This window comes from Pyrgilauda ruficollis, unplaced genomic scaffold, assembly GCF_017590135.1.
Source record: "Pyrgilauda ruficollis isolate IOZ18807 unplaced genomic scaffold, ASM1759013v1 scaffold1, whole genome shotgun sequence".
Taxonomy (NCBI): Eukaryota; Metazoa; Chordata; class Aves; order Passeriformes; family Passeridae; genus Pyrgilauda; species Pyrgilauda ruficollis.
In genome coordinates, this window is record NW_024508100.1 from 6,083,587 (window position 1) to 6,107,114 (window position 23,528).

The following is a 23,528-nucleotide window of genomic DNA, read 5'->3' on the forward strand; positions in this document are numbered from 1 at the left end:
GAGGTTTTTCTGTGCCATTCTATACCTAGTTAATGTTACTGACTATGCAAGTGAATTCACTAAGTGAATTAAAATTATATATTTTATTGTACTGTTAAATAGACTTTGTTCTGTGATGCACCCAGATTATCTAAGAATCTGTCCTGGCAGTTTATTTTAGCAAAGAAGTAATTTAATTCCCTTAGAGAACTGGGATTTATCATCTGTGCTATCAGTTGAGCTATTGAGGTTATGCATTCCATTAGCAATGCCTGTGCACTTCCAAGGGAAATTGTGTTTCTTTTCAATTTGATATGCCAAACATAAGTTTGTCTGGTGATAATTAAACACCCTCCTGTGCTTAAACACCTGCCCTAGGGCAAGCAATTTTAAACCAGAAGTTTAAGCTCAATACTGATACTTTGTGGTCTGGTACTTTAAAGGTGTTATCACAGATAGTAGTGACCATCTTCCATGTCTAAAATTGCAAAAATCACTCTGAAATCTGCACAAATGTTAACATAAAAAGAGTGAGCTGGAGCAGAGCTGTTTTCAAAATGGCAATTCTGATGTGATGTGTTGCTCTTTATTGCCAATCTGAAATGCTGCAGCAGGTTTTCAGGAGTGAATCAAGTTAACACTGATGCAGTAAAACCAGAGATTCTTTAACCTAGATTTTCTGCATTCCTATTATTGGTACTGTGAATGGCAAAATAGCCCCCACACACAGATTACATTCTTTAATGTAAATGCCTCTGAAAGCTTTGAAATTCAGTGAATAAGAAAGAGTTAGAAAAGTCACCTTCATAGTAACAGGGCTAAATTTCTAGATTGATGGAAGGGGATGTGCAGTGCTGTGAGAGCCTATTTACATGCTGAAGGCAGTGGGACACAGTTGACAGTAGTTTCTTAAAGGCATCCACAATCCTAGTAGCACTTTCAATGTTTTTCTGGTGAGCAGGTTATGAGACATTCTACATGGACCAATATTTGCATTTTTTAACTTCAGGAGAATGTCCTCTAAAGTCAGGCTTAGCTTAATCTTAAATTAAACCCAGTTTATTTTAGCTCTAAGCTGTAGAGTTACTTTGTCTCCTGGCTTTTGTTCCTAGTGGAAATGCCATTGACCTTAAGCCATTTAAACCATGGGCAATTCTGTCTAGCATGGAAGAGTGTGGGGTCAAAGAGGAGAAAGGAGATGCCAAGATCTGGCTTTCAGTTCCGTAGGGATTTTGAAGAGTGAGGAGTGGGAGCATGTGCAAGAGCTGTCTTTGGGGCTTTGAACTCTGTTTTGTGAGTGCCATCTGAAAGGTGGGGTGGGAGTGCAGTTTGAGGGACTGGCCCATGTTGTTCACTCAGCAGAGCACAACTCCATGAGTGCTCTTGTCACTGGCTCAAGCCAACGTTGCAGGTAATCGAGAATTTAAATATATGAAAATTGGTAAGTTACTGAGCAGTATTGAGCAAATTGAGGGCTCAGTCCTGTTCTCATTCTGGTCAATGGAAACAGTGGTATTAAATTATGTCGGTTAATCTCTGAACAGATGGCAAAACTCTTGGCCTGTTCGTGTGAGGGTGTGGGTGCACAGTACCCAAAAGTGCCTGCTCTGGATTTACTGTCCTATAGGCAGGCTACACTCATTCCTCAAGGAACTCTTTAGTACAAGTTACCTGCAAGACACTTTCAAAGCAGCTACAAACATTCCCTGCACATAATGGTTTTTGATGAGCATTAAGATTATGCATTCAGTTGGTGCATGGTAAACATACGAGTTTCAAATCTGTGCTCAAGTTTATGACCTCCTAAATTCCTCGTGCAGGTAAGTCCTAAGCTACCCTGCACTTGCTTTACAGGGAAAATGTGTTCATTGAATAAATTTGTTTCTGTCCTGTGAATTCAGAGACTTAAGTTTTGCACTTAAACTTTTTTTTGATTTGTGGTGCATGGTAAACATACGAGTTTCAAATCTGTGCTCAAGTTTATGACCTCCTAAATTCCTCGTGCAGGTAAGTCCTAAGCTACCCTGCACTTGCTTTACAGGGAAAATGTGTTCATTGAATAAATTTGTTTCTGTCCTGTGAATTCAGAGACTTAAGTTTTGCACTTAAACTTTTTTTGATTTGTAGGCAAGACCATAATTACGTTTTAAAGCGTGAATTGTCTAGAATGACAAATCAGCATTGTGGTTGTAGGAGATTGTTGAACTGATTGTCATTAGTTAATTAAATTATTCATATTCAAGAGAGTGAGAGAAAACTGCAAAATTGATCAATATTAATCATCTGTACCTTCTTTCTGAACAGGCAGGAGAAAAGCATTATCATCCAACCTGCGCACGATGTGTCAGGTGCAATCAGATGTTTGCAGAAGGAGAAGAAATGTATCTTCAAGGTAAATCAAACAAACAAAAAATGAAACAGTCACACTTGGCTCTCTTGCCCACACCATAGGCTTGCACAGGAGAAATTCAGTGTTACAGAAGGACTTGTGCAATAAACTATGCAATGGGGAAAAAAGTCATTTGACATAAATATGAGCTGAAATCCTTCATATGTAGCAACTTCTAGCTCTACTAAACTGATCAAAGAAGTCTGCTTACACAGTTAAATACAGGGGAAAACACCACAGAAAATAAAGGCTTTTGTATGTCTTTGACTGGCAGTATCTTTTCAAAGGAAAACAGAAAAGAGAAAACTCAGTAGGATGTGGGAGCTGCAAGGCTGGTGTATTATGCTAAAATCACATGCCTGCCCAGATCTGTGTTTACAGCTTCTCAATTGTCTATGGTTTTCTAGAAGTGTACTTTGAAATTTTTCCTTAAGCTGGAAAAGTTAGACTTTATTTAGAACACAGCAGTGGTCTCGGTAAGATCTAATTATGGCTGAATACTTTATTTTAAATGACAATTTTATTGTCACTTTGGTTTGCAACAAGAACTAGATCATTAAAGGACATAGTGATACTTGTCTGTGCTCATGAATTTTCCCTCAGGAGCCAGAAAATGCTGCAGTTTTTCCATTTGAAAAGGATCTTAGCAGTGCTAAAACCCCATATGAGATCAGTGCTTTAAAAAAGTACATCAAAGTACAAATTTGTTTCTAGATTTCAAACCTTCTGAAACTTGTTTGCAAGTCAATCATCTTTTTAAGTTCCATTTGTTGTAATGGTAGATATTTTTTAGGTTTTTATTCTGATTATTTTTTCAAATAATAGCAAGGTATGCTCAGGTTCTCTTAATTTGGATCCATCTTATTGTATTTTCTTATGCATGGAATGTTTACCCCAGCTTACTGTCATACCATCTTTGTCTTCACTGGAGAGCAGTTTCCATTAGAAACTGGTGTTAATGCCATGAAAGATCTATAATCAGTTTTTTGGACTGCCTAACCTGTTAAATAAAAAATGTTGGAGCCCAGGGTTTTATGATGTGTTCTTCATCCTCTTAATAAACGACTGTAAAGTTACTGTAGGTGTTGCATGTTCCTTAGGAGAAATCTTCAGTGGTCATCCAACAGGCAGATTTGGGTGAAGGGACTTCTTTTCTTCAGTGTGAAAATGTTTCCCAGACAGGTCTTGCTTGGCTATAGACAGTTAAAAAAAAAAAAAAAAGGTAATCTAAATACTTTTTAAATCCATTGGGATTATTTGAAGCAATTTATGGGACAAATGAGGCAAGCTCAAATCCACTTGTAAGTGGAAGATAACTTAGCATTAAATTTAAAGGTGCTATAAAAATGTTAGTAGTTCAACAACAAAAAAACCCAGTAACTTAGTAAACATAATTTATCTGGCTTGTTCTTATAGGTACTCTTACTGCAAGAGTCTGGGTTCATCTGGGTTGTTTTTGTGAAATAAATTCTAATGATCTCCATCTGTCTTCTGGGAAATAGACTCTGTTTCTATCTTGTTTCCAAAATCCACTAGTTAGAAAACTATCAAACTGCTGTGAAAACAAAGCATTTCCAATAACTCTTCTTGATACTCTCCACCCAGTATAAACATGAAGTATTTATTGTGCAAAGGTTCTCAGATTCCAGTTTAGTCAGGCAGAAGTTGTAGTGCACTCACGTTGTTTACCTCTGGAGCTTTAATCTGTGGCGTGTCTGAGCTCAGGCTGGCATAAACATAAAGGTTTCTTCTTACTGTTAATACTTGCAAATAACTATTTTATTTTATATCATTTTGCACATTCCGCTTCTACTGAATGCTATTTTAAACATCACATTCAACTTTTTGAAACAATTATTTCCTTTGTGACTAGTGCAAACCTATTCAAGTTTCTGTCTCACACTCATTGTTTAGTTACATCTTGCCAAGATCCTCATTTCAATACTTATATGCAATAGAGAATTGGTTCATTTGGTATCTCCTGCTTCCTCCACAATGGACATTCCCCTGAGTTTATGCAGTTCCTTAGTAGTTGATTTACAAGAGACAAACGTGTGGGAAGTGCAAGATGAAAGCAGTGAATAAATGATAGACAGATTGGATTTTCAGCCAGGATTAGGTGGCACAATGCTATGTACAAATCCATCCCACCACGGCGTGCTGCTGTGTATGAGCCAAGCCTGGCTACTACAAGAATATGTATTACAGGAGTGTAGGAAATTCTAACTATATATAAAGAAAAAAGTTACCATGAAACAGAGGCAAAGCCCAGCTGGACACAGCCCTGCCTGCTGTAATGGGACCTCCCTGAGCAAGAGGTTGGAGTGGTGGAGCTCCAGAGATCCCACATCACGCTTCTTAGGACTCAGATTTTGATGTTGATCTGCCATGTTGAGTACATGTAGCTTTCTGAAGTCTTCAAATGTCTGTGATGAGGCTCACTGGGATTGAGAGGTTGTCATCTTGACCTCTGAAAGTATCGTGCACTAGCAGGGGAATTAGTCAGTAACCTATGTCTTATAAAACCTTATAAGAGGGTTTAATAAGGTTCTTATTTTCAACTTTTTGAAGGTTCTTATTGTGGAACTGAGTTAAGCAGAACTTTAAATTTGCTTTGCAGGAACATCCATTTGGCATCCAGTTTGTAGACAGGCTGCAAAGGCTGAAGAAAAAAACAAGGTAAAAAAACCTGTGGTTTTTACCCAGTGTTGTTTTATTGCCATGTTCTTTGTTAGTCTCTATTTTTTTTTTTTTTCAGCAGTAAGCATGGATGGAAGGGTTTGGAAAATTTTCACTACTGTAATTTTAAATTTTAAATGATGGGAATCAAGTTGGCTAATGAAATGTAATCATGTAATATAAATACTCTGCTTTTAATCAGTGATTAAAGCTATAGATAAAGGAGAATGTTGACCTAAGAGTTATATATATATAAGCTGAATAAGTAAAAAATTTGAAAATATGAACAGAAAAAAAGTTAATTTGTAACTTCTGTCTGATTATGATGTTATCAGTTCATGACCTCTTTTCATGTGGCTCTGAACTTAAAAGAGCAGAGGACTTTCACTTTATTTGTTTATACCAAAAACAAAATTTCCTTGCAGTTTCTGTTTTATTATTTGTTTCTAAAATGTTGGCAAGCTATCCACAATTTAATTTAATCTCTGGCTTTAAGTACTTCCTTAAGTTGGATGATTGTGCACCTCTCTGTGTGCAAGGGGAAAAGGGGGGAATTCTGGCAGAAGATTAGCAGATAAATAAGCTGTCCCTAGGACATGAAGAATTAATGATCCTTCTGAAGTGGTGGGAATGAATTACAACTGTCTCATTTAATGTAGAGGCCAAGTGTGGGTTTTTCACTTCTGATGCTCTCTGATGCTCCAAGTGGTACCCTTGGTATCCTTGTTCAAAAAAGCTCTGCTTTGGTTCAAGGCTTGGAGGAAGGCGCATGGGACAAGTCAGAACAGCAGGCAGAATCCATAAAAAGATTGTTAAATCTGGTGTGTCAGAAAGTCCAACTTTAAATAAATTACAGCTTGAAAAAAAAAAAAAATGTTTGGGCTTTACCCTAAAGGATTTTGGCTGTAGTTTTTGTACCCATGTGTTTGGGAAGTGATTGCTTGGTGTTGTTTATGACAAGCTCTGAATATCAAATAATTTTCCCAAGCCTAGAAGTTTTTCTTTTTCCTGGAGTTTTTCCTATTTTCTGATCTTTATGTTCATTATTGAAAAAATGAAACCAGAAGGAAGGATGCCATTTTTAAGAGAGTAAAAATGAACTTTTCAACACAACTTGTAAAGTCTGGAATGAGATCTACTGCTTGAGAAATTTACTGTTCGACCTTGCAGATTGTTGTTTTTAAGTTATCTTCCTATATATAGATATATGAACAGCATGTAATTAAAGTAGGTGACAAAGGCAAAAGGAGAAAGTGGCAGCATGCTCCAAACTTTGGAGATGGAGTGGAGGGGAAAAAGAAGTTGTGAAAGAGAGTGACAGCATAAAGAAAGATGATGGGAGAGTGAGATTTTAAGCAGAAGGGAGGACGCTGGAAAAGACAGGAGAAATCAAAGCAGCAAGGGAAAGTAAGGTTTCTAAAAAGGCATATAGGGAAAAGAGGTAGGTGGAAGAAGAAAAATGTATAGTACAGAAAATGAACTAACAGAGGCAGTAGAGTCAGCAAAGGTGTGAGGTTTTATTGAAAAAGCTGGGAGATTCTGTGGAGCAGGCATGGATGGGGATGCTGAAAGGGGCAATGGATCATGAAGAGAATAAAGAACATGTGTGAGATGTGGGATGTCTCATATCCAGTTCTTTAGCCACCAGTATCCTCCAAGTCCTTCTTCTCCCTTCACCACCCAGTTTGTGGCGATTGCCCTGACCCAGGACCTTGCATTGGCCTTGAGTTTCATGAGGTTTGCATGGCCCCACTCCTCAAGCTTATCAGGATCCCTGTGGTTGGCATCCCTTCCCTCCAGCGTGTTGTCCCCACCACAGGGCTGGCTGTCATCTGTAGCTTTGCCAAGGATGTGCTCAGTCCCACTGCCTGGGTCATGGAGGGAGATATTAAGCATTACTGCTCCCTGTACAGACCCTTGGAAAACATCACCTGTTACTGGTTTCCACTTGGGCAGCTCTAAGAGGTTCCTGGAAATGTGCAAGGCTCATGCTGGGAGCTCCAGTGACCTTGGTGCCAAGGGAATGCCATGATTGGGCTCTTCCAAGGAAAAAAAGACTCACCCCTTGTCTGCCCTTGGAAAGACCCAGAGCTTGAAGGGAGCCTCTGGAGGTCATCTTGTCCAACCCCTCTGCTCAAGAGTGGCTGCCTTGGGCCAGATGCCCATGACCATGCTCAGGACACAGAAAAAAGCTCTGAAGCTTTATCTGGGAATCCTGAGCTTTATGCAAAACTGTTATTTGACTTTAACAGGGTTCAAAACATTGGAATAACATAATTTTCTAAAGTTATTTTTCTCTTCTCCATTGAGTATCCTGTAGGAACCTTGTGAAAGAGAAATATGGTTGTACATGACATCAGTGTATCAGTGACACTTCCATGTCATTTACACAAGTTCTGGAAAACTGAAAAGTGCTTTAATCATGAAGAAGGGGTGTTTAATTAGACTGTCTGTCTTAAATCATTCCCCAGGTCCTTTTCCATGTTGTGCTCGCTGTGAGTGAATGGCATGGCAGTGTGACATGTTTCAGTCACAATGCAGAATGGTTTGGTGGCATAACCTTGGAGTAAAAGTGTTGCCACTGTATTGTCTTGTAACTGTCTCTGATAGTGCCCAGTGGCTGTCCTGGCACCCCAGAAATGCTCTGGGCCATTTTGTTCTGAAGAAGGGATAAGAAAGCCATGTGTAAAACAATTCCTGCATTTTTAAAAGGTTAAATTGATTGTCTGCAAGTGTTCTTTTATTTTTAGCTCCATGTTTGAGCTCTCTATAATATGTCATTTTTGAGTGGTAGAGATTGAATTAAATGTCTTGTATGCTTTTTTTGAAATAACTGTTATATTATCATTGACTCTCCTGTATTTCCTATCTATTTCACTTCTCCTGCCATAGGAAACTAGGACTTCCTCTGAGAGTATTATTTCTGTACCTGCTTCAAGTACATCAGGTTCCCCAAGCCGTGTGATCTATGTGAGTATTTCCCAGTGAAATTTGTTCTGTGGGATGGGGAAAACCTCATGCTTCCTCCTACAATTTAGCATGTTATATCGAAATTTAGTGTCTCTAAATCACTGCAGTTGGTGATTCCTCTAAAATTGAATTATTTTCTCAAGTTTAAAATATTTGACTCCTGCATTTGCTGTCACAGAATTCTGGCATTTTCCTCCTACATTTTGTGGTGTATTTGTAGCACTTACACTACAGCTAGAGCTGGCTTACACCAAAGCATGCAGAATACCACAGTTCTTTCTGAAAAGTTTAAGTAAACAGTACAGCCCACAGGTAGATTACAAGCTTAGATTTGAACACAATTGTTTAAATTGAGCTCCTGAGCCTGCATCTAATTGCTTATGGAAACACTCATGTGTGTGATTGCAGGACTCTGCCCCTGCCAAATGCCAGTCCCTCGTTCAGAGGACCTTTGATGTGTTTATGGTTTATGAAGCACTCTGGAAAGCTCATTGGGAGAATTTAAAATGACAAAATAAAAAAAAAAAAACAAAACAAAAAACAACAACAAAAAAAAAAAAAAAAAAAAACAAACACAAAAAAAAAAACAAAAAAAAAAATCTTATAATTTTTTTTCAATACAAGATCAAAATTTCTGTAGTATAGTGTTCATGACCAAATTCTCAAAGTTACCAGCAACAGATAAAAAATGCAAATGTGGTGTGATCCATACAGATATGTCTTGCAGGGCTTCAGCATTTCCAGGGCTTTTCTTTCTCCTGGCCAAGTATCCTTCAGATATGCATGTCATCCTCATCAGTTAGAGCCATATAGTGAGAAACTTGCTGGAGATGCAGTTGACTTCCAGAGAGGTTATCATAAAAATATTAAGGGCTTTTATCTCCTGCATCGAGAAAGCAAAAGAGTGCTTTGGATCCATACTTGTCTTTTTTTCTCAAATAAAAGTTATTTTGAATACAATATGCACTTTATCTGAGTAGTGTGGAACTTGCAGTGGAACAAGTGCCCCTTATCAGTGATTCTGAGTGCTGCTGAATACCAGTGGTATATTACCAGACAAGAAATGGCATTGTGAAGACAGTTCATTGTGCTGGGAGCCTGTTATCATGTAAGCACTTGCTTTGGCCAGATGAACTCTTTTTTTTTTCAGGCAGGCACCATCTCATTGTGTTTTTAAGCATGAGAATTCTCCTAAGATTTATATGTTTTTAGAGACATTTGTCTAACTGCAGGATGGTGCTGTTTTTATTGATGTTTGTGTTACAACTTTAAATATGCTTCACTGGCTGTTAAAAGTCAAGGATGAACCTCCATTCTCTTCTGGTTTTGTTTGTTTGTTTGTTTTTAAAGGCTATCATTAAATCAGCACACAACCCTGATGTTTTTTACTGTAATATACAGCTGAGACTGGGAAAGAATAAAGTTGTCTAGCACTATGAGTCAGTCAGAAAAAAAGATTCCCCAGGAGTGCAAGTTCTTGTTCTATCTGTCCCATCTCTCACTGCTTAATTGTCAAAACTTGATCTTGATTCATTAAATCCTATTTTGGCTTTAACAAACAGGAAAGTAAAAAGAATTAAAAACACGTTACTGACTTCTATATTATCACAATGGTCCCTTGGATATCTGTTTTCTGTTTTTACATGTGTTTTCTGTTACAGGAGAGTTATGACATACAGACATGCTCAAGATCTGTCCTGTGTGCTTTTGTGGCTGTTTTTGCCAAACCTAAATTCTTGCTGCCACTGAAAGGAAGGTCCCACCCACACGTGGCCCTGTCCCTCTCTGGCTGTGCCTTCCCATCCCCTCTTTGCTGCTAATACTGGTGTGTACACAGAGATATGCAGTCAAATTTGAGGCCAGACTGAGCTAAAGAATAACTCAGGAAAAACCTCCAGACAACCAAAGAGGGGGAAAAAAAAGAAAAAAAAAGCTGTCTACATGATATCTGATGCTAGTGTAGAAGGCAGAACAGGGTGGGATGTTGCACACAAGGCAGCAGCTTTCAGCAGTAGCATAGATCCAATCATTAAACATGTAGTAAAATCATACCTTACCAGCTGGTGAGCTCTGTGGAGTATTTCATGGACAAAAGAGTTTAGAGAAAACAATTCTGTCTTAGGAACTGTGAGTTTGTGGAGCCTGCACTTCCAAAGCCATGGAGTCAGAGCAGTGCTGAACATCGTTGTGGGCACTGCCCATCACAGGGCAGCTGTGCTTCTGGGCCATGGTGGCCTGGTCACACAGGGAAAGGTGAAAAAAGGGTTTTTTGACAGAAATGTGAACGTGCCTCATACAGATGGTTCACTAAAGCCATACCACTTCTTCTTCATCTACTGATAACAGACTTTGGTGTCTTCTTGCACTGAGAGAGGGCACAGGCCAGTGCCTTTTGAAGGTAATGGGCATCTTTTAATGACCTGTAGGGATGACTTCATTATATCCAGACTGAAATTTGCCCTAGTGCTGGCAGCCCCTCAGAGTTCCTAATTAAAAATTTGTTGATTTCTAAATTATGCCATTAAATAAGGTTTAAATAAAAGTCCTGCTTTATACTTTGCTTAATTTTATTAAAGCTGAATTAGGTGCTCCAACCTAATATATCCAACTGGAAGGCTTACATTAGTTTGCATAGCTGTGTTATATGTGCTCTCATACAAGGAATAGAAAGCACGCTATATTTTTATACAGATGAGATTCACAATTACATGTTTGTAAAATTGCATATTCCAACTGAAACAGATACTCTGTACTTAGAGCATGGTTTTACCAGAACCCTAAATACCAAATTACTGAAGAAATGGCTTGAAGCCTCTCAGCTGTAATTTGAGCTTTCCTGAGCTGATTTGAACTCCATTCACATAATTGAATGTAGGTGAAACAAATAAAATAAAAATACAGTGTAGACTCAATGTTTGAAGAATTGAGTGTTTAGAAAGCAGTGGTATCCCTAAGGTGTTTCTTCATCCAAATTTGCCCATATTGTTATACCTAAACTGAAAGGAATTACATAACAAGTTTTACTCCTCTGACAGATCTGAAATCTTATGGGAAGTTGCACATCTAGATGGAGAGCCAAAATGACTGTAATTCACATTTAAATACCCCCAATTCTGAACTACTTTGGATTCACTAGAGTAATGGCCAAAAACCTGGATACCTTAACTGAAATCTCAGCCTCTTTTGCCTTCCTTGTAGGTATAATGCTGCCCAAAGTATTTCTGGGACAGATTGGACAGACAGATTCTTTACCTTTGCATTACCTGTCTCTGCATCAGAGCTCTCTGCTGCTTTCTCAGCAGGGAGGGACTTCCTTTCATTAAGGGGCTATTTAATTGCTCTTCAGCTTCTTACAGGAGATGCAAAGTGAGATCTGTAGATTGCTGAAGAATCACATATTTGGTTAAAACACATTTTTTTTATTAGTTTTGAGAGTGGGAATATGTGATGGTTATGGCACCTTGGTTCTACTTTCTTATTTAAGAGTAATCTTCCTTCTTTTCATGCAGTTCATTTTTGCAGAAATTCATGCATTGTTTTAGAAAAAGGGGTAACTGGAAGTTGTCAGACTAAATTTTTCCTGGATTATTAACCTGATAGAAAACTCCCCTGGAAAATCTATTGAACTTTTCTTAGCTCATACTAAGAAAAAACAGAATTACTGCATACATAAATCCTGGATACTTTTGTATTTTTGCATGTGGAAAACATTATTACAGTTTTATAGCTGATCACACTGAGATTTTCAGAGCACAGCAAGATTCACTCATAGTTTTGTTGCCAACAAAGAGCTTGTCCTTCTGCAAAACTTGAAGTGGGAATGAGGCCATTATGCTGCCCATTTCTCCACTCTCAACGTGGCCAGCTTGTCATCCTATCTGCACCATGGTATGTGCTGGATACAGTTTTGGTGCAATTATCCTAAGGATAATCTGTGCAAATGCTGCAGCTTGGTAATGAGTTACTCTTTTGGAATATGTGTAGTAGGAGGGGAACAGGGACCAGCACAGGGTCCTTTCTCTCTGTTGGTTGTGTGAGTCTCATGAGAGGGTTTGAACTTTGCTTTAGTGACATCTGTGATCTTCCTCCACGGTGCAAATCCATCATCTGCTGGTTTGTGACCCATAATTAAGGGCTGTTTAGACACAGTCAGGAGTGGAGGTGAAGCTGTGGGACACAACTGGATGGGAAAGATCAAAGAGCTGATTAATGCTTTTCAGCATCTGGAGAGTATATGCTGAAAATGCATATTTGATTATTCACTACTGCTTACAGCAGGGGAATTCTGCACAGCAAAACCACTTCAAAATTCAGTGTGTTTTGCCTGAAAAAGACTACAATATCTGTTCCCTATATCTGTTTGTGCATCCAGGAGTAAGTGGGGCATATAACCAGGGAATTGGAATGATGCCATGCTACTCCTGTTAGCCAAATGCCAGTGACAAGGTAGAAGGCAACACTATATAAGAGAAAATAGCAGTAATATTTAGCATTGTGTAGCAAATACAAGATATTTAAATGTTCACAAGCCCAAAAAGTGGTTTATTATGATTATGACTTTTCTGCCTACATTTATCTTTCCTTGTCTATTGCATCCTGCTCATACTCTTTCTTTATCTCACTGCTTTCTTTCCTCCTTTTCTTAGGCAAAGCTTGGAGATGAAATTCTTGACTACAGGGACTTGGCTGCTCTTCCTAAAAATAAAGCCATCTATAACATTGACCGCCCAGATATGATCTCCTATTCTCCATATATCAGTTACTCTTCAGATGACAGGCATAGTTACGGGGAGGTACTGAAACATGGGTATTTTTTTTACTCTGAGTTTCAGGTTTTATGTGCATCATTGAACATGTTGCCAAAGACTATTAACATGTGCATAATGTTTTTTCAAAAAATGTAACTTCTGTAGCTCTAGTTAATTTTGATTGAGTCATGTCATCCATTCATTCCCAATGACTTCCAAAAAAAAAAAGAAAGTGAACAACAACCAAACCCAAGATGTTAATTTCTGTTAATTTCATTTTTTAGTTTGTAGAAATTAAAACACTGCTTTCTGTGATCATTTTTTAAAGAGATAACATGTAATTAAAATGTTTTTCCATGGGAGTAGTTCTGCATGTGGTAGGAAACAAGAGCCATTGCTAATTATAATGCAAAAATGAGAAGCAAAGCCAAATGTCTTTCATTGTTTTTTTTTTTAAATCAAAGTATACCATGTTATTTTGGTAACAAAACAATGGTATCACTTTCCTGTGCACAAATTTCTTTCAAGTGTCCCTTACTTAACTTCATCCTCATGTCATGCATGCACTTCAGCCTTTTCATATGCAGAGCTAATATGATACAGTTTGTGCTAATTAAATCTAATTTAACACAATACTAACATACTAATAACTAATTCTGGGCTTTGTGAAACATACTTGTATATAACTCCTGTCATGCAAGTTAGCTTTTCTTCTCTGAACATACCTGCATTTCATTTGACTTTCTGATCGCTTTTATAATTTTAGCTAAATTTTTACAAATTAAACCTTTACAATATGCTAGATGTGAGCAATATACATACAGTCTAGCATGGAAGTCTGCTTTGTTCTCTCCAGTTGTCAGTGAATGGGCAGAAATAAATGCTACATTTAATGGCCATGATATTTATGATAGCCCTAGTCAGACTATTACTTGCACCTTTTACACTTAATCAACACCACTGAGGTCTCAGTACCACTGTCAGGGGAAGTGCAGTGTGTATGTTAGGTTTTGCAGGCTTTCTTCCAAGCCCTCTCTGCACAGTGCTGAACTGTGATAGCTCCATTGTAAAGTATTCAAAAATAATTAAATTGTATTTGGTGAAGGGTTTAGATGGTATTCAGGTTTCTGATTTCGCAAAATCGAAAGCTGCTGCCTCACCCTGAACCTGTGGAGCATCATCACTTCCTTTCTATGTCAGAATTTGTTGGTGCTGATGATGGTTGTGGCCCTCCTCAAGTGCCTGGTGACATCCAGGCTTGGCAGAGGTGCACAGACCAAACATGGATTGTGTTTGCAATCCAGCATATTTCCTGGTGCTCCAACTATTTATTTTCCTTGATATTACCAGGGGAAAAAAAAAAATCCTGTCTTCCAAATTTCAGCACCCTGGCTTCTTACCTGCAGCTGCAATGCTTTCAGTCTATTTGCTCAACTAACCAAACATTGTGTTTGATTTGGAAAGGAAAATGAGCAGCAGATTGTCAAATTACATGATGTTTAATTGAAAATAAATAGTGCAGGTGTTTTTCTTTCCCTTAAAATGGTCAGTTCTAGTGCTGATTTTGGAGGTCCTTCAATGCAGATTTAATTAGGGCTTGTGTATAGTTTCAGGCAGTTGCTGTAACTGGGGGTTCCCTATTGCCCTTCTCTGTGGCACAGAACTGGCCTCACCAGACCCCAGGATTTTGTATAGAGAAATCACTCAAAGACAAATATGAAATTATTTATATATTAGTCCTTATGTACTTAATTCAAAACAGATAATTAAAAAATTGCCCTAACTTAATTGACAGGTGTTTTTCCTAACTGTATCATGTGTTATACATGGATAGTGATATTTTAAGAGTAATTCTTCTCATTAGTAACATCATGCATGAATTTGTATCACTAATTTGTTGTGTGTTGCTGTTTGCAGTCACCTCAGTTGCTCTCTCCAACACCTACTGAGGTAATCCCCAGTGCCTTTGTTCTCCTATTCTGACCCATTTTGTGATGCATAAACCTGGTCATATTAATAACCAGCAGTGTCTGAAGTGTGGGGTTCACCCCTTGGCTCTACAGTGCATGGGGTTTATAATTTATGATTTTCAGAGTGTTACTTGTGTTCAATACATGCTCTGCTTCTGGATTGTCATCTGTATGCATCTGTCTCCACTGTCATCCATGTTTCTGCTTTCCAAAATAAAGGTTGTATGGTGGTCACTTCTTCAAGCTCTACTGAATAAATTATATTGGGAAATATGATTTATGTTCGCATTTAAAGCTGCCAGTGTGAGCTGATTCAAATTAGTGCTCAGCATAGATTTCTCTTCTTTTATTCTTCTCATTTTTTTTATTCCACAAATAGTTAAATTATTTATACTATTTGTGAGCACCTACTTTTAAATCATTTGCACATACCTGAACTTCTAGGTCTGTGTATTTTGATGTGCATTAATTAAGTTAGTCATTGTTTCAAGAAACATCACTTTGGAAGCAGTGAAAGCATTTAATGTGTTTTCCCAGATAGTAACTGAATTATATATCAGGGCTCTGGCTAATTTCTCCATTATCCCAATTTTATGTACGGCAAAATTTTGGTAATCATGGAGAATTAAGGACTTTAAGAACTGGTTAACAGATAAGTTAATCAGGAGAGATGTAATTTATTTGATAATTTAAATAAAAGCATGCTTCATGTACTATTTAGTGACATGGACTAGGTTGACTGTTCCTTGCAGAGACACAAGGTACACAAAGGTAAGGTCTGAAACAATATGAAAACTTGATGTTTTGTAAGATTATAACAATATCCTTTAAATTCAGTTACCAAACTGCCAATATTAAGTTCCAGAAGAGATACTGGTGTGGAGGTTGGGACTGCCATGATTTGTGTATACTCCCATGTTATCCCGCTTCTCTGTGCTTGATGTCTCTTTTTGAGGAATCTGTGATCAGGTGCTTGGGCATCATCATCTGCAAACTTGTCACCAGTTTTGTTGCAGGGATTTTTTGTTAGAGGAGAGTTCCACTGTGCCGTGCAATTGGACACATCACAGACCATTAGCTGACACTCATATGATATTTAAATGTCATTACAGGACTTTGTAGAGCCATTGCAGTGCTGCTTGTAATTCTCTCCACAAAGGTTAGAGTGGGTATTACACAATGTAGGTGCAGAGGGAAGGAAACATCTCAAGCTGGGTGTTGAGAGGAGTTGGTGGCAGAGTGCCTACAGAACACTGCACGCTTGGGAAGGCATCAGTTGTTCTTTGCTTTTTGTAAAACTACTTCTGAACTTAACGTTAAAGCAATAATGCTGCTGGCCACTGTACTAAGCTGATTTTCCACTTTTGAAAATGTAGCTGGTACATCTGGGGTGACGTTGATGGGATGGAGCATATCTTGTCCACAGGACAAACCTGATGATGTGAGAACATTGTACATCTGTAGAGTCAAGGATAGTCCCAGAGGAGCCAAATTCATCTAAAGATGAATGTATGGATATAATTAAGTTGTTCCGATAGGAATTTGGAAGATGACGGTAGGGCTAATAGGATGTACAGTTTGTTTAAATGATGAATGATCCAGTGGGAAGCACACATATTCCTAAAGGGATCCCCATATTCATGATAAGTGACTGACACTTGATACAGTGTAGGATATCTTCATGTTTTTCTACTGGAACAGGAGAGGAGAAGCATTTTTTGAGTATAACTTTCCATAAAAGAGCATCTGCAGGTTACATTGATTTGTTCTAATATGAACTTAACTCAAGCCAATTCTCACGTGTCTTAAAAAAGGGGAAATTTGAATTTTCTTTTATAGCAAGTTTACACAAAGTAATTTCCCCATCTATTTCACTCAGTAGTGCTTTTACTGTTAAGGAGACCCTACTTGCAAATTGCAGTTGCAGTTTAACTAGCTGTTGAAAATCAGAGGCTTGGAGGGTGTGTGCATGGTTTTGACTGGTTGAAGCCAAGGGTTTAGTGGGGATTGGATTGTCTGAATGGCTCTGCACAACAGTGCAGTATTAATGCTGGTGTGTTAGTACTGGGTTTCTTAGGATAATGACCATGTTACAGTGTGGCACACTGGGCAATTTATACACAATCAGTTTTATGGTGTAGTGAAACCAGCAAATGCTGATTTTTGTGTTGTCTGCAACCATTATGCATCTATTCATATGGGTACAAGTGACCACAATACTGTCATGCTGACCTGAGCTCATCTTCCACCCACTTTCATTTGTTCAGGAAATTACACTGTCCTGAAGCAACACTTTTACAGTTGTTTTCAAATTAAATTGTAATTTTAAATTTATGCCTGTGCTGACTTTCCTGGCAACATGACCATTCTCTGGTACTTGGCAGAGCTCTTTCAGTCACTCTGCAGGTGGAGGTGCTGAAAGCCACCTCATTTCATTAGGATTGCATGGACTCTTAGGACAGCATTGACTCCCATCTACACAGCACAGAAACACACGAGATGGCATATTCTGCCTGTTCGAGAAGTTGCTTCTCTTCCCTAATAACATGTGTTTCCTCTCTTCCTCTAAGGGTGACCAAGATGACAGATCTTTCAAGCAGTACAGGACATCAAGTCCTAGCTCTGCTGGCTCCCTGGGCTATGGTCGATACACCCCCACCTCCCATTCTCCTCAGCATTACAGCAGACCAGGTAATCAAAAAGCAGCCTTTCTTATTCTCTGGATTTTTCCATTACATTGTGTTATGTTGTAAGTAGAATTGACTCCAGCAGTCAGGGGTTTAAGGTGGAATAGTAGTCCATTGCAGGGATTTATTTACGGTGAAAAGCGAGTTCCATGGGGAGAAAGGAAACAAGTGCTTCAGGAACGTGCATCCAAGAAAACAAAACCAGGCATTTATGAAAAATTGATTCTGTGTAGACACAAGATAGGAGGGTTTAAGGGACTTAAACTTGGTCTCACCCTGCCTGAAAACACACACTCGAGCCACAGTTCTTCCAAAGTGTGGCACAGTAGCAGTGAATGCACACAAAGCCAGGAGGGTGATCGAGTGACCTTGTGTTACGTTCTTGTACCACAGGGTCGTGGTTCTTGTCCCCTCTGCACTGTGCAAGAGCTGGAAGAATGACTAATTCTGATGGCTGAATTCTGAAGGCCAAGTTGCTTTAGTTGAGAAGTTTACAGAGGGTTTTTTGCAGTTTTGTGCTGTGGTAGCAGCTGTTTTGGTGCTCTTGTCGCACAGACAGGAGGGATCATCTCCTTTTGACCTTTGCATGGAAATGCTTCACAAAACCCCATTCATATTTGGGCTCTGTACAGGGTTTTATCCTTGGAAATAATAGGTGAAGTTGCTCAAAATTAATTGTATTTTTTCTCTACTCCATCATTTAGGTGAAGAACACAAAGCATTTATTTTGTTGTTGTTTATTTTTTTTGTTGTTGTCTTTTAATTTCATTGGGGATACATTATAATTCTAAACTAGTTTGGAAATATGCAAGTTCTTAATCTTTCCAGGGGAAATGAAGATTTTAGAGGTAACAGAAACAGTTTTTACAGGAATTGAATATTTGTACTACACAAAGTCTTTGACAAAATGGAAATGAGGTGGAGTATAAAGAAATCTATTACAGTGAATTAATCTCTGCTGAAGGTCTGGTAGCTGTCACACCTCATCTTAGTAGCACAATGTTAAAGCAAGGAGGAAAGACAAAAGGAATTCCAAAAAAATTGAATGCTTTAAAATTTAGAAGATAATCTTCATAATCACCATTTTTAATAATTGCCACTGTCCTCCAAACTGTGTTATCAGGACATTATTGCAGCAAAGCAGAGATGACTTGAGAGTATTTTTCAAGGTATTTAATCACATATCTAACTTTCAGAGCTCAAATAACTTCAGGATGTTTCTCCAAGTATTTAAATTAGCCATTAACTCGAGTGCCCTGGTGCATTGTGAACTAAATCCCACCAACAGTGAGAACTGGGCCCACTCGTGGCACAGTTCTCTGCAGAGACAAGGCTCTTCCCATTTCATTTCACTGGATCCATGATGAGCATTTCTCATTCCCTCTTGCAGCTTTTTAATATACAGTTTTTCCCCTGAGTGCAGCCATGCCTTTTGTGGTGCCTTTTCTGGAATATTTTCTGATGCCTTACAGCATTTTGGGTGATGCCCTTTCTGTCTGTGGAAAGCCCCTGTCCCTTGGCCGACCCCATGGCACGGCCACTGGCATGTTTTTAGCAATAACCAGAGAAAGAGGAAGACTTAAATGTAAACTGTATGTTTTCTAAGCATCAGGAGGAAAATGTTCCTGAAAAAAAAGGATGGCATTGTAATTTGTGGCTTTCAGTAAGTGAACTAAATAGTTTATTTTCACTTACTCTCTGTTGCCCCCAGCTGGTACTCACAGTCTTGGTACCAGTAGCTGCATCTCCCTGCCCCAACACCCAAGCCTTACATCTACATTCAGACATCATTACATCCCTTTCTTCAAAGGTAAGGTCCAGGAATGCAAAACCGTGCTGTGATAATGTAGATTTATTCAGCTGTGTTTCACTTTTATGTCTGTGCAAGCATGGCTTCCACTTGGATAAAATTTGTCTTAATTTTGTGCAAATGCTTCCTTGATGTACTGTGTAAGTTTTACAAACTGAGTGGGTATGGGGTGTTTTATTTTTGCTTTTTCAGTGAGTGTTCAGTGGCTTTCAAAGGGATAGAGGGAAGGAATTAGCTTTTATAATGAAACTGAGTAAGGGAAATATTTAAAGTCTGTTCTAAAATACCTTTACCCTTTTTGGTGGTGCTAAATAGTATAATAAGCTTACACATTTGATACAACATAGGATGATCAGTTATCTAAGCTTCCAACCTACCTTTAGCTATTCTTCATATTATTTGTAGCATTGCAAAAATTATGACAGCTGGTTACATCAATGCAGCTGCACTGACTATCAATTAATCTGTGCTATATCTTATAAAACAGTAACTGAATCTGTTCTCCTTGCCATTAGTTTTTTGCAGTGGATATTAACTTCTGGCAACCTCCATGTTGTGGATGAGACAGTGCTGAGGAATGCCAAGAACGTTTGAGGCAAAGGCTTTTTTTCAGTCAGTTGGTTAAATGTCTGAGAGAGAAGGCATTCACCTACCACATTTGTCTTCCCCTGTGTCTGTCTTCTCTAGTAACAATATGAACTGTGAGGCCACATGAATGGCAAACACTTTCAGTGCCTGTTCCTTGACTCTCATATCCTCTCTGATTTAATAAAGTGAAACTGTTGTTCTTGAGGTTGTTACCAGTAAAGAAAAGGGAGTGACCCTCTGCAGGAGACAGACTTGCATATTCAAGTGAATAGCAGCTACTCATTGCCTTTGGAATAATAACTAATGCATCTTTTTTGGGCCCTGATGCTGCCCAAAATCAGCTGAATTTCCCTGGGATAAACAGGAACAGAATCAAGCTTGAAACATTGAAATATGATCCTTGAGAGAAAATTTTGGACGAAAGAGCTGATGAGGTTAAACTGTTTGTTGTTGCTTTAGAGGCTACCTGCAAAGCTCCTTTCCATGACCAGAAGCAGTCAACTTCCCAGACATTTCTTGAAAGGCTGGCACAATCCCTGGTATTCTCTGAGGCACTGCTTGAACTGGTTTTCTATCTGTCCTCTCATTTTGGATGGTATTATCCAAACTGATGTGCTAAGTAAGAGAAACTTTTTTGGTGTGCTGCAGCACACGGTTTCAGTGTATGGAAAGCTCTTTCTCAAAGTCCTGTTGGCAGCTGCTTGGCAGCACTCCTGTGCAAATGAATTTCTGCTCAGTGCTACCTGCTGTTTTTCAGAGCAGCAGCAGTTATTAAGTGCTGCTGTTTGGATGAAGGAATCGTCAAGTGGGAGCTCCTTGTGCCCAAATAGTTATTAGTAATGTGATCAAAATTATAATATTTTGCAATTCTGAGGCACTTTTTTATCAAGGAGCTAAAATATTTTGCAGGCAGTACCTTACAGTGCCTCACAGTGTTCCTGTGAGGCAGGTGAACCTTTTTATAATTTTCCTAAATAGGTAATCCTGAGCCCTGCCAAGGGTGAATAGATTATTCACTGGCTTACATTGAATTAATGTCTCTGTCCAAAATGAGTCAGAAGATTTGCTTCATCCTCTTCAAGGTCTCGAAATTCAGAGTTCCAGAATGTGGTTTTTTTCCTTATCTTAAGGGGCCTTTTGATGGTGTGGATGTGCTCTTTTATTCTCTTCAAAGTGGTTAGTGTGGGAAGTGTGGGATTGTAGCAATAGTTGGTTTGTATCCAGACCAACATTAATGTTGCCACTTCAGTTTTAAGAAACTGAAATCCTGCTTATATTTTTTTTTTAAATTATAAGATCCAAAAATAATACACTGCTTTACTATATCAGAAGTAATATTTTTAAAACCAGCACTCCACATATGTCATAAAAGAGATTTCTTTACGCTTCCAGTAGACAGAAACATTACTACCCTAGGGAAATTAAGGCAAGCAAAATCTTCCTTTTGATCTCACTGAGGTTGCCTCATCTTCTTCCTGAGAATGACAGGGTTCATAATTTTTTCCAGTGACAAATATGATTACTAAGTTTCCTGTTCTTCCATCAGTGTTCTGCAGTCTAGCTCCCATGAAGTGTGATGGGATGAGCTGTTATTTATCATGAAGGCAGATGATTTTTGTTTGTGCTCTTTTAAGGATTTTTTTCTTCAAAATAAGGTCTGTGACAACCTCACTTCAAGAAAGCTTCACAGTTCATGCCACTGCAAGTGATAGGTGTGATATTCCAAGCACCTATGCTTGGTGTGGTAGTTACTCTTGAGGTGAGGGAGTCTTTGAGTGTGCTGAGTCCTGCTGAAAAAAATATTTCCTTAAAACATGGTGGAAATTATCTTGCCTTTCTAGTGCAGGAGCACAGCTTCCAAAGTTCTTTTATTTTTGGCTTTGAAAACTTGAAAGGAATTAGTCATCAAACTTCAAAAAATTTCTAATTTAGTGCACCATGGGCAGAGATATTAAAGGGCCCAGTTTTGTGAGTAGGCTTGGACAGCTCCCTCATTCAACCAGTGGCATCTGTTTGTTCTTCAGTCTTGAACTTAGACAGCTCGTACTGTTACTTATTATAACATTTCCCATCCTCCCAGATAAGATAAAAGCTGATTAAGTAGGAGATATAAGCAATATTATACTTTTCCTGACAGTCCCTTGAAAATGGAGCATGGTCTCATGAAAATGAGCCCTGGTCAGTTGGCTCTACACACACAGGGTTAAAAGCACAGCCTGCCCTGTCAGCAACCAGGGGACACAAGGAAGTTTTTGTGGTTTGCACTCAAGTTCAAAGTAAGCCTTCCCAGATTCTTTCCAAGTTAAACAACATCCAGGGAAGAGTTCAAGACTCTGGTTTTTTTGCTCTTCACTGATCACTAGAGAAGATCACAGCTTGTGGCTGCTTATGGCAGAAGGCAAACCCAAAAGTTTGAAAAATTGCTCTCACTGGTAGTTGTCTTTTCTCTGAGAATTTATTTGAAGTTCTTCTTCAGTCTATACTAAGCAAACCTTGAAAGAGAAAGTTTATTGGCAAAGTTTCATTTTAGAGATTTAAATTACAGCCTAGCTTAAGTGGCTGTCTGTAGTTCCTACTCATTAACTGTCTACATGGGTCTTCAGTTTGCTTTATTATTAAACACTTACTCTTGTATGCGGAAAGTGAAATACAACTACTCACATGTTTATCTGAATCAGTAGCAGAATGAAAGTTCAAATGTGCATCAGTTTGTATGAATGGAGTCCAAGAAAAACTTTTTCCATCATTTCATCCTTAATTCTTCCATTTTGAGCAAGTTAGAGGTGATGGCTTTGCAAACTGCTCCACACAGATGATCCTTGAACTGAGCAAGTTTTAGATTCCCTATCCCCTGGTACTTGCACTTATATCTTGTGTTCCTACAAGTTTATTCCTCTTAATTAATGCTTCCTCCTGATTCCTTGCTGACACTCTGCCCTGTCTGAAAAATGACTTTCTATGTGTGTACAATACCAGCACCTTAGGTCACTGCTCAATGAAGTGATTATTCATGGAGATCATATATGAATAGACATTTTAATAATATGCTAATTTTATACATGAGGAATTAATATACTGCAGTGGAAATTGCTTGAGAACTTTCATTTTCTGTTTAAATTAGAAAACTCCAATAACAATATCTAATTTGAGTGAAGGACATTACAAAATTTTTAAGAATTTTGGAGGTATAATGAACCTTATTTTAGTATCTACCAGTGACATTGAGGCTTCTTTTATTTAATAGGGATAGGCAGGAATCTGGCCAGCAAGCAGCAAAGAAAGAGGGAATTCATAAATGTGGAGTGCAAAGCTCTGCCCATTTTTTTCCATCCAAGAGCAAAGGGGGAATCAAGAAACTGAATAACTCTCTGGTTTCTTGTTTGAGGACTACTTGCCTGCAAGCTTGTGGTGATACACCAGATTCTTAGTAATTCCATAATTTTTTCTTAACATTTTGGAAGGACCATAGGCTCTCAGCACCTGTGGCTGGGATGTCAATCTCTCAATGTCCCAGATTACACTTTTCCAACAAGAAATCACTGTTACTGAGTGGTTGCCGCTGAATAGCTTTTGAGTTCTAATTTTTGGTCTAGTGTGAACATGAAAGACACAAAATCTAGGATGGATCAGTTAGTGTATTGTCATGAGGTAGCGCAGCACGCTCTTCTGACCTCGTCTGTCCTGTCTCTGCTCCCACTGAGCTCGGTG

At 38.5% G+C, this 23,528-nt stretch overlaps 1 protein-coding gene across 3 annotated transcripts in view; it reads left to right on the top strand.

Moving 5' to 3' along the window:
- The window catches only part of ABLIM2 (actin binding LIM protein family member 2), a 128,969-nt gene that overhangs the window by 76,296 nt on the left and 29,145 nt on the right, over positions 1-23,528 (top strand). For all 3 annotated transcript variants that reach the window (XM_041470712.1, XM_041470620.1, XM_041470795.1), the window contains exons 7-12: positions 2,284-2,371; positions 4,989-5,047; positions 7,940-8,017; positions 12,664-12,810; positions 17,306-17,426; positions 19,134-19,232. In XM_041470712.1, the coding sequence (XP_041326646.1) occupies positions 2,284-2,371; positions 4,989-5,047; positions 7,940-8,017; positions 12,664-12,810; positions 17,306-17,426; positions 19,134-19,232 (592 nt within the window). The remainder of the gene's footprint in view (positions 1-2,283; positions 2,372-4,988; positions 5,048-7,939; positions 8,018-12,663; positions 12,811-17,305; positions 17,427-19,133; positions 19,233-23,528) is intronic.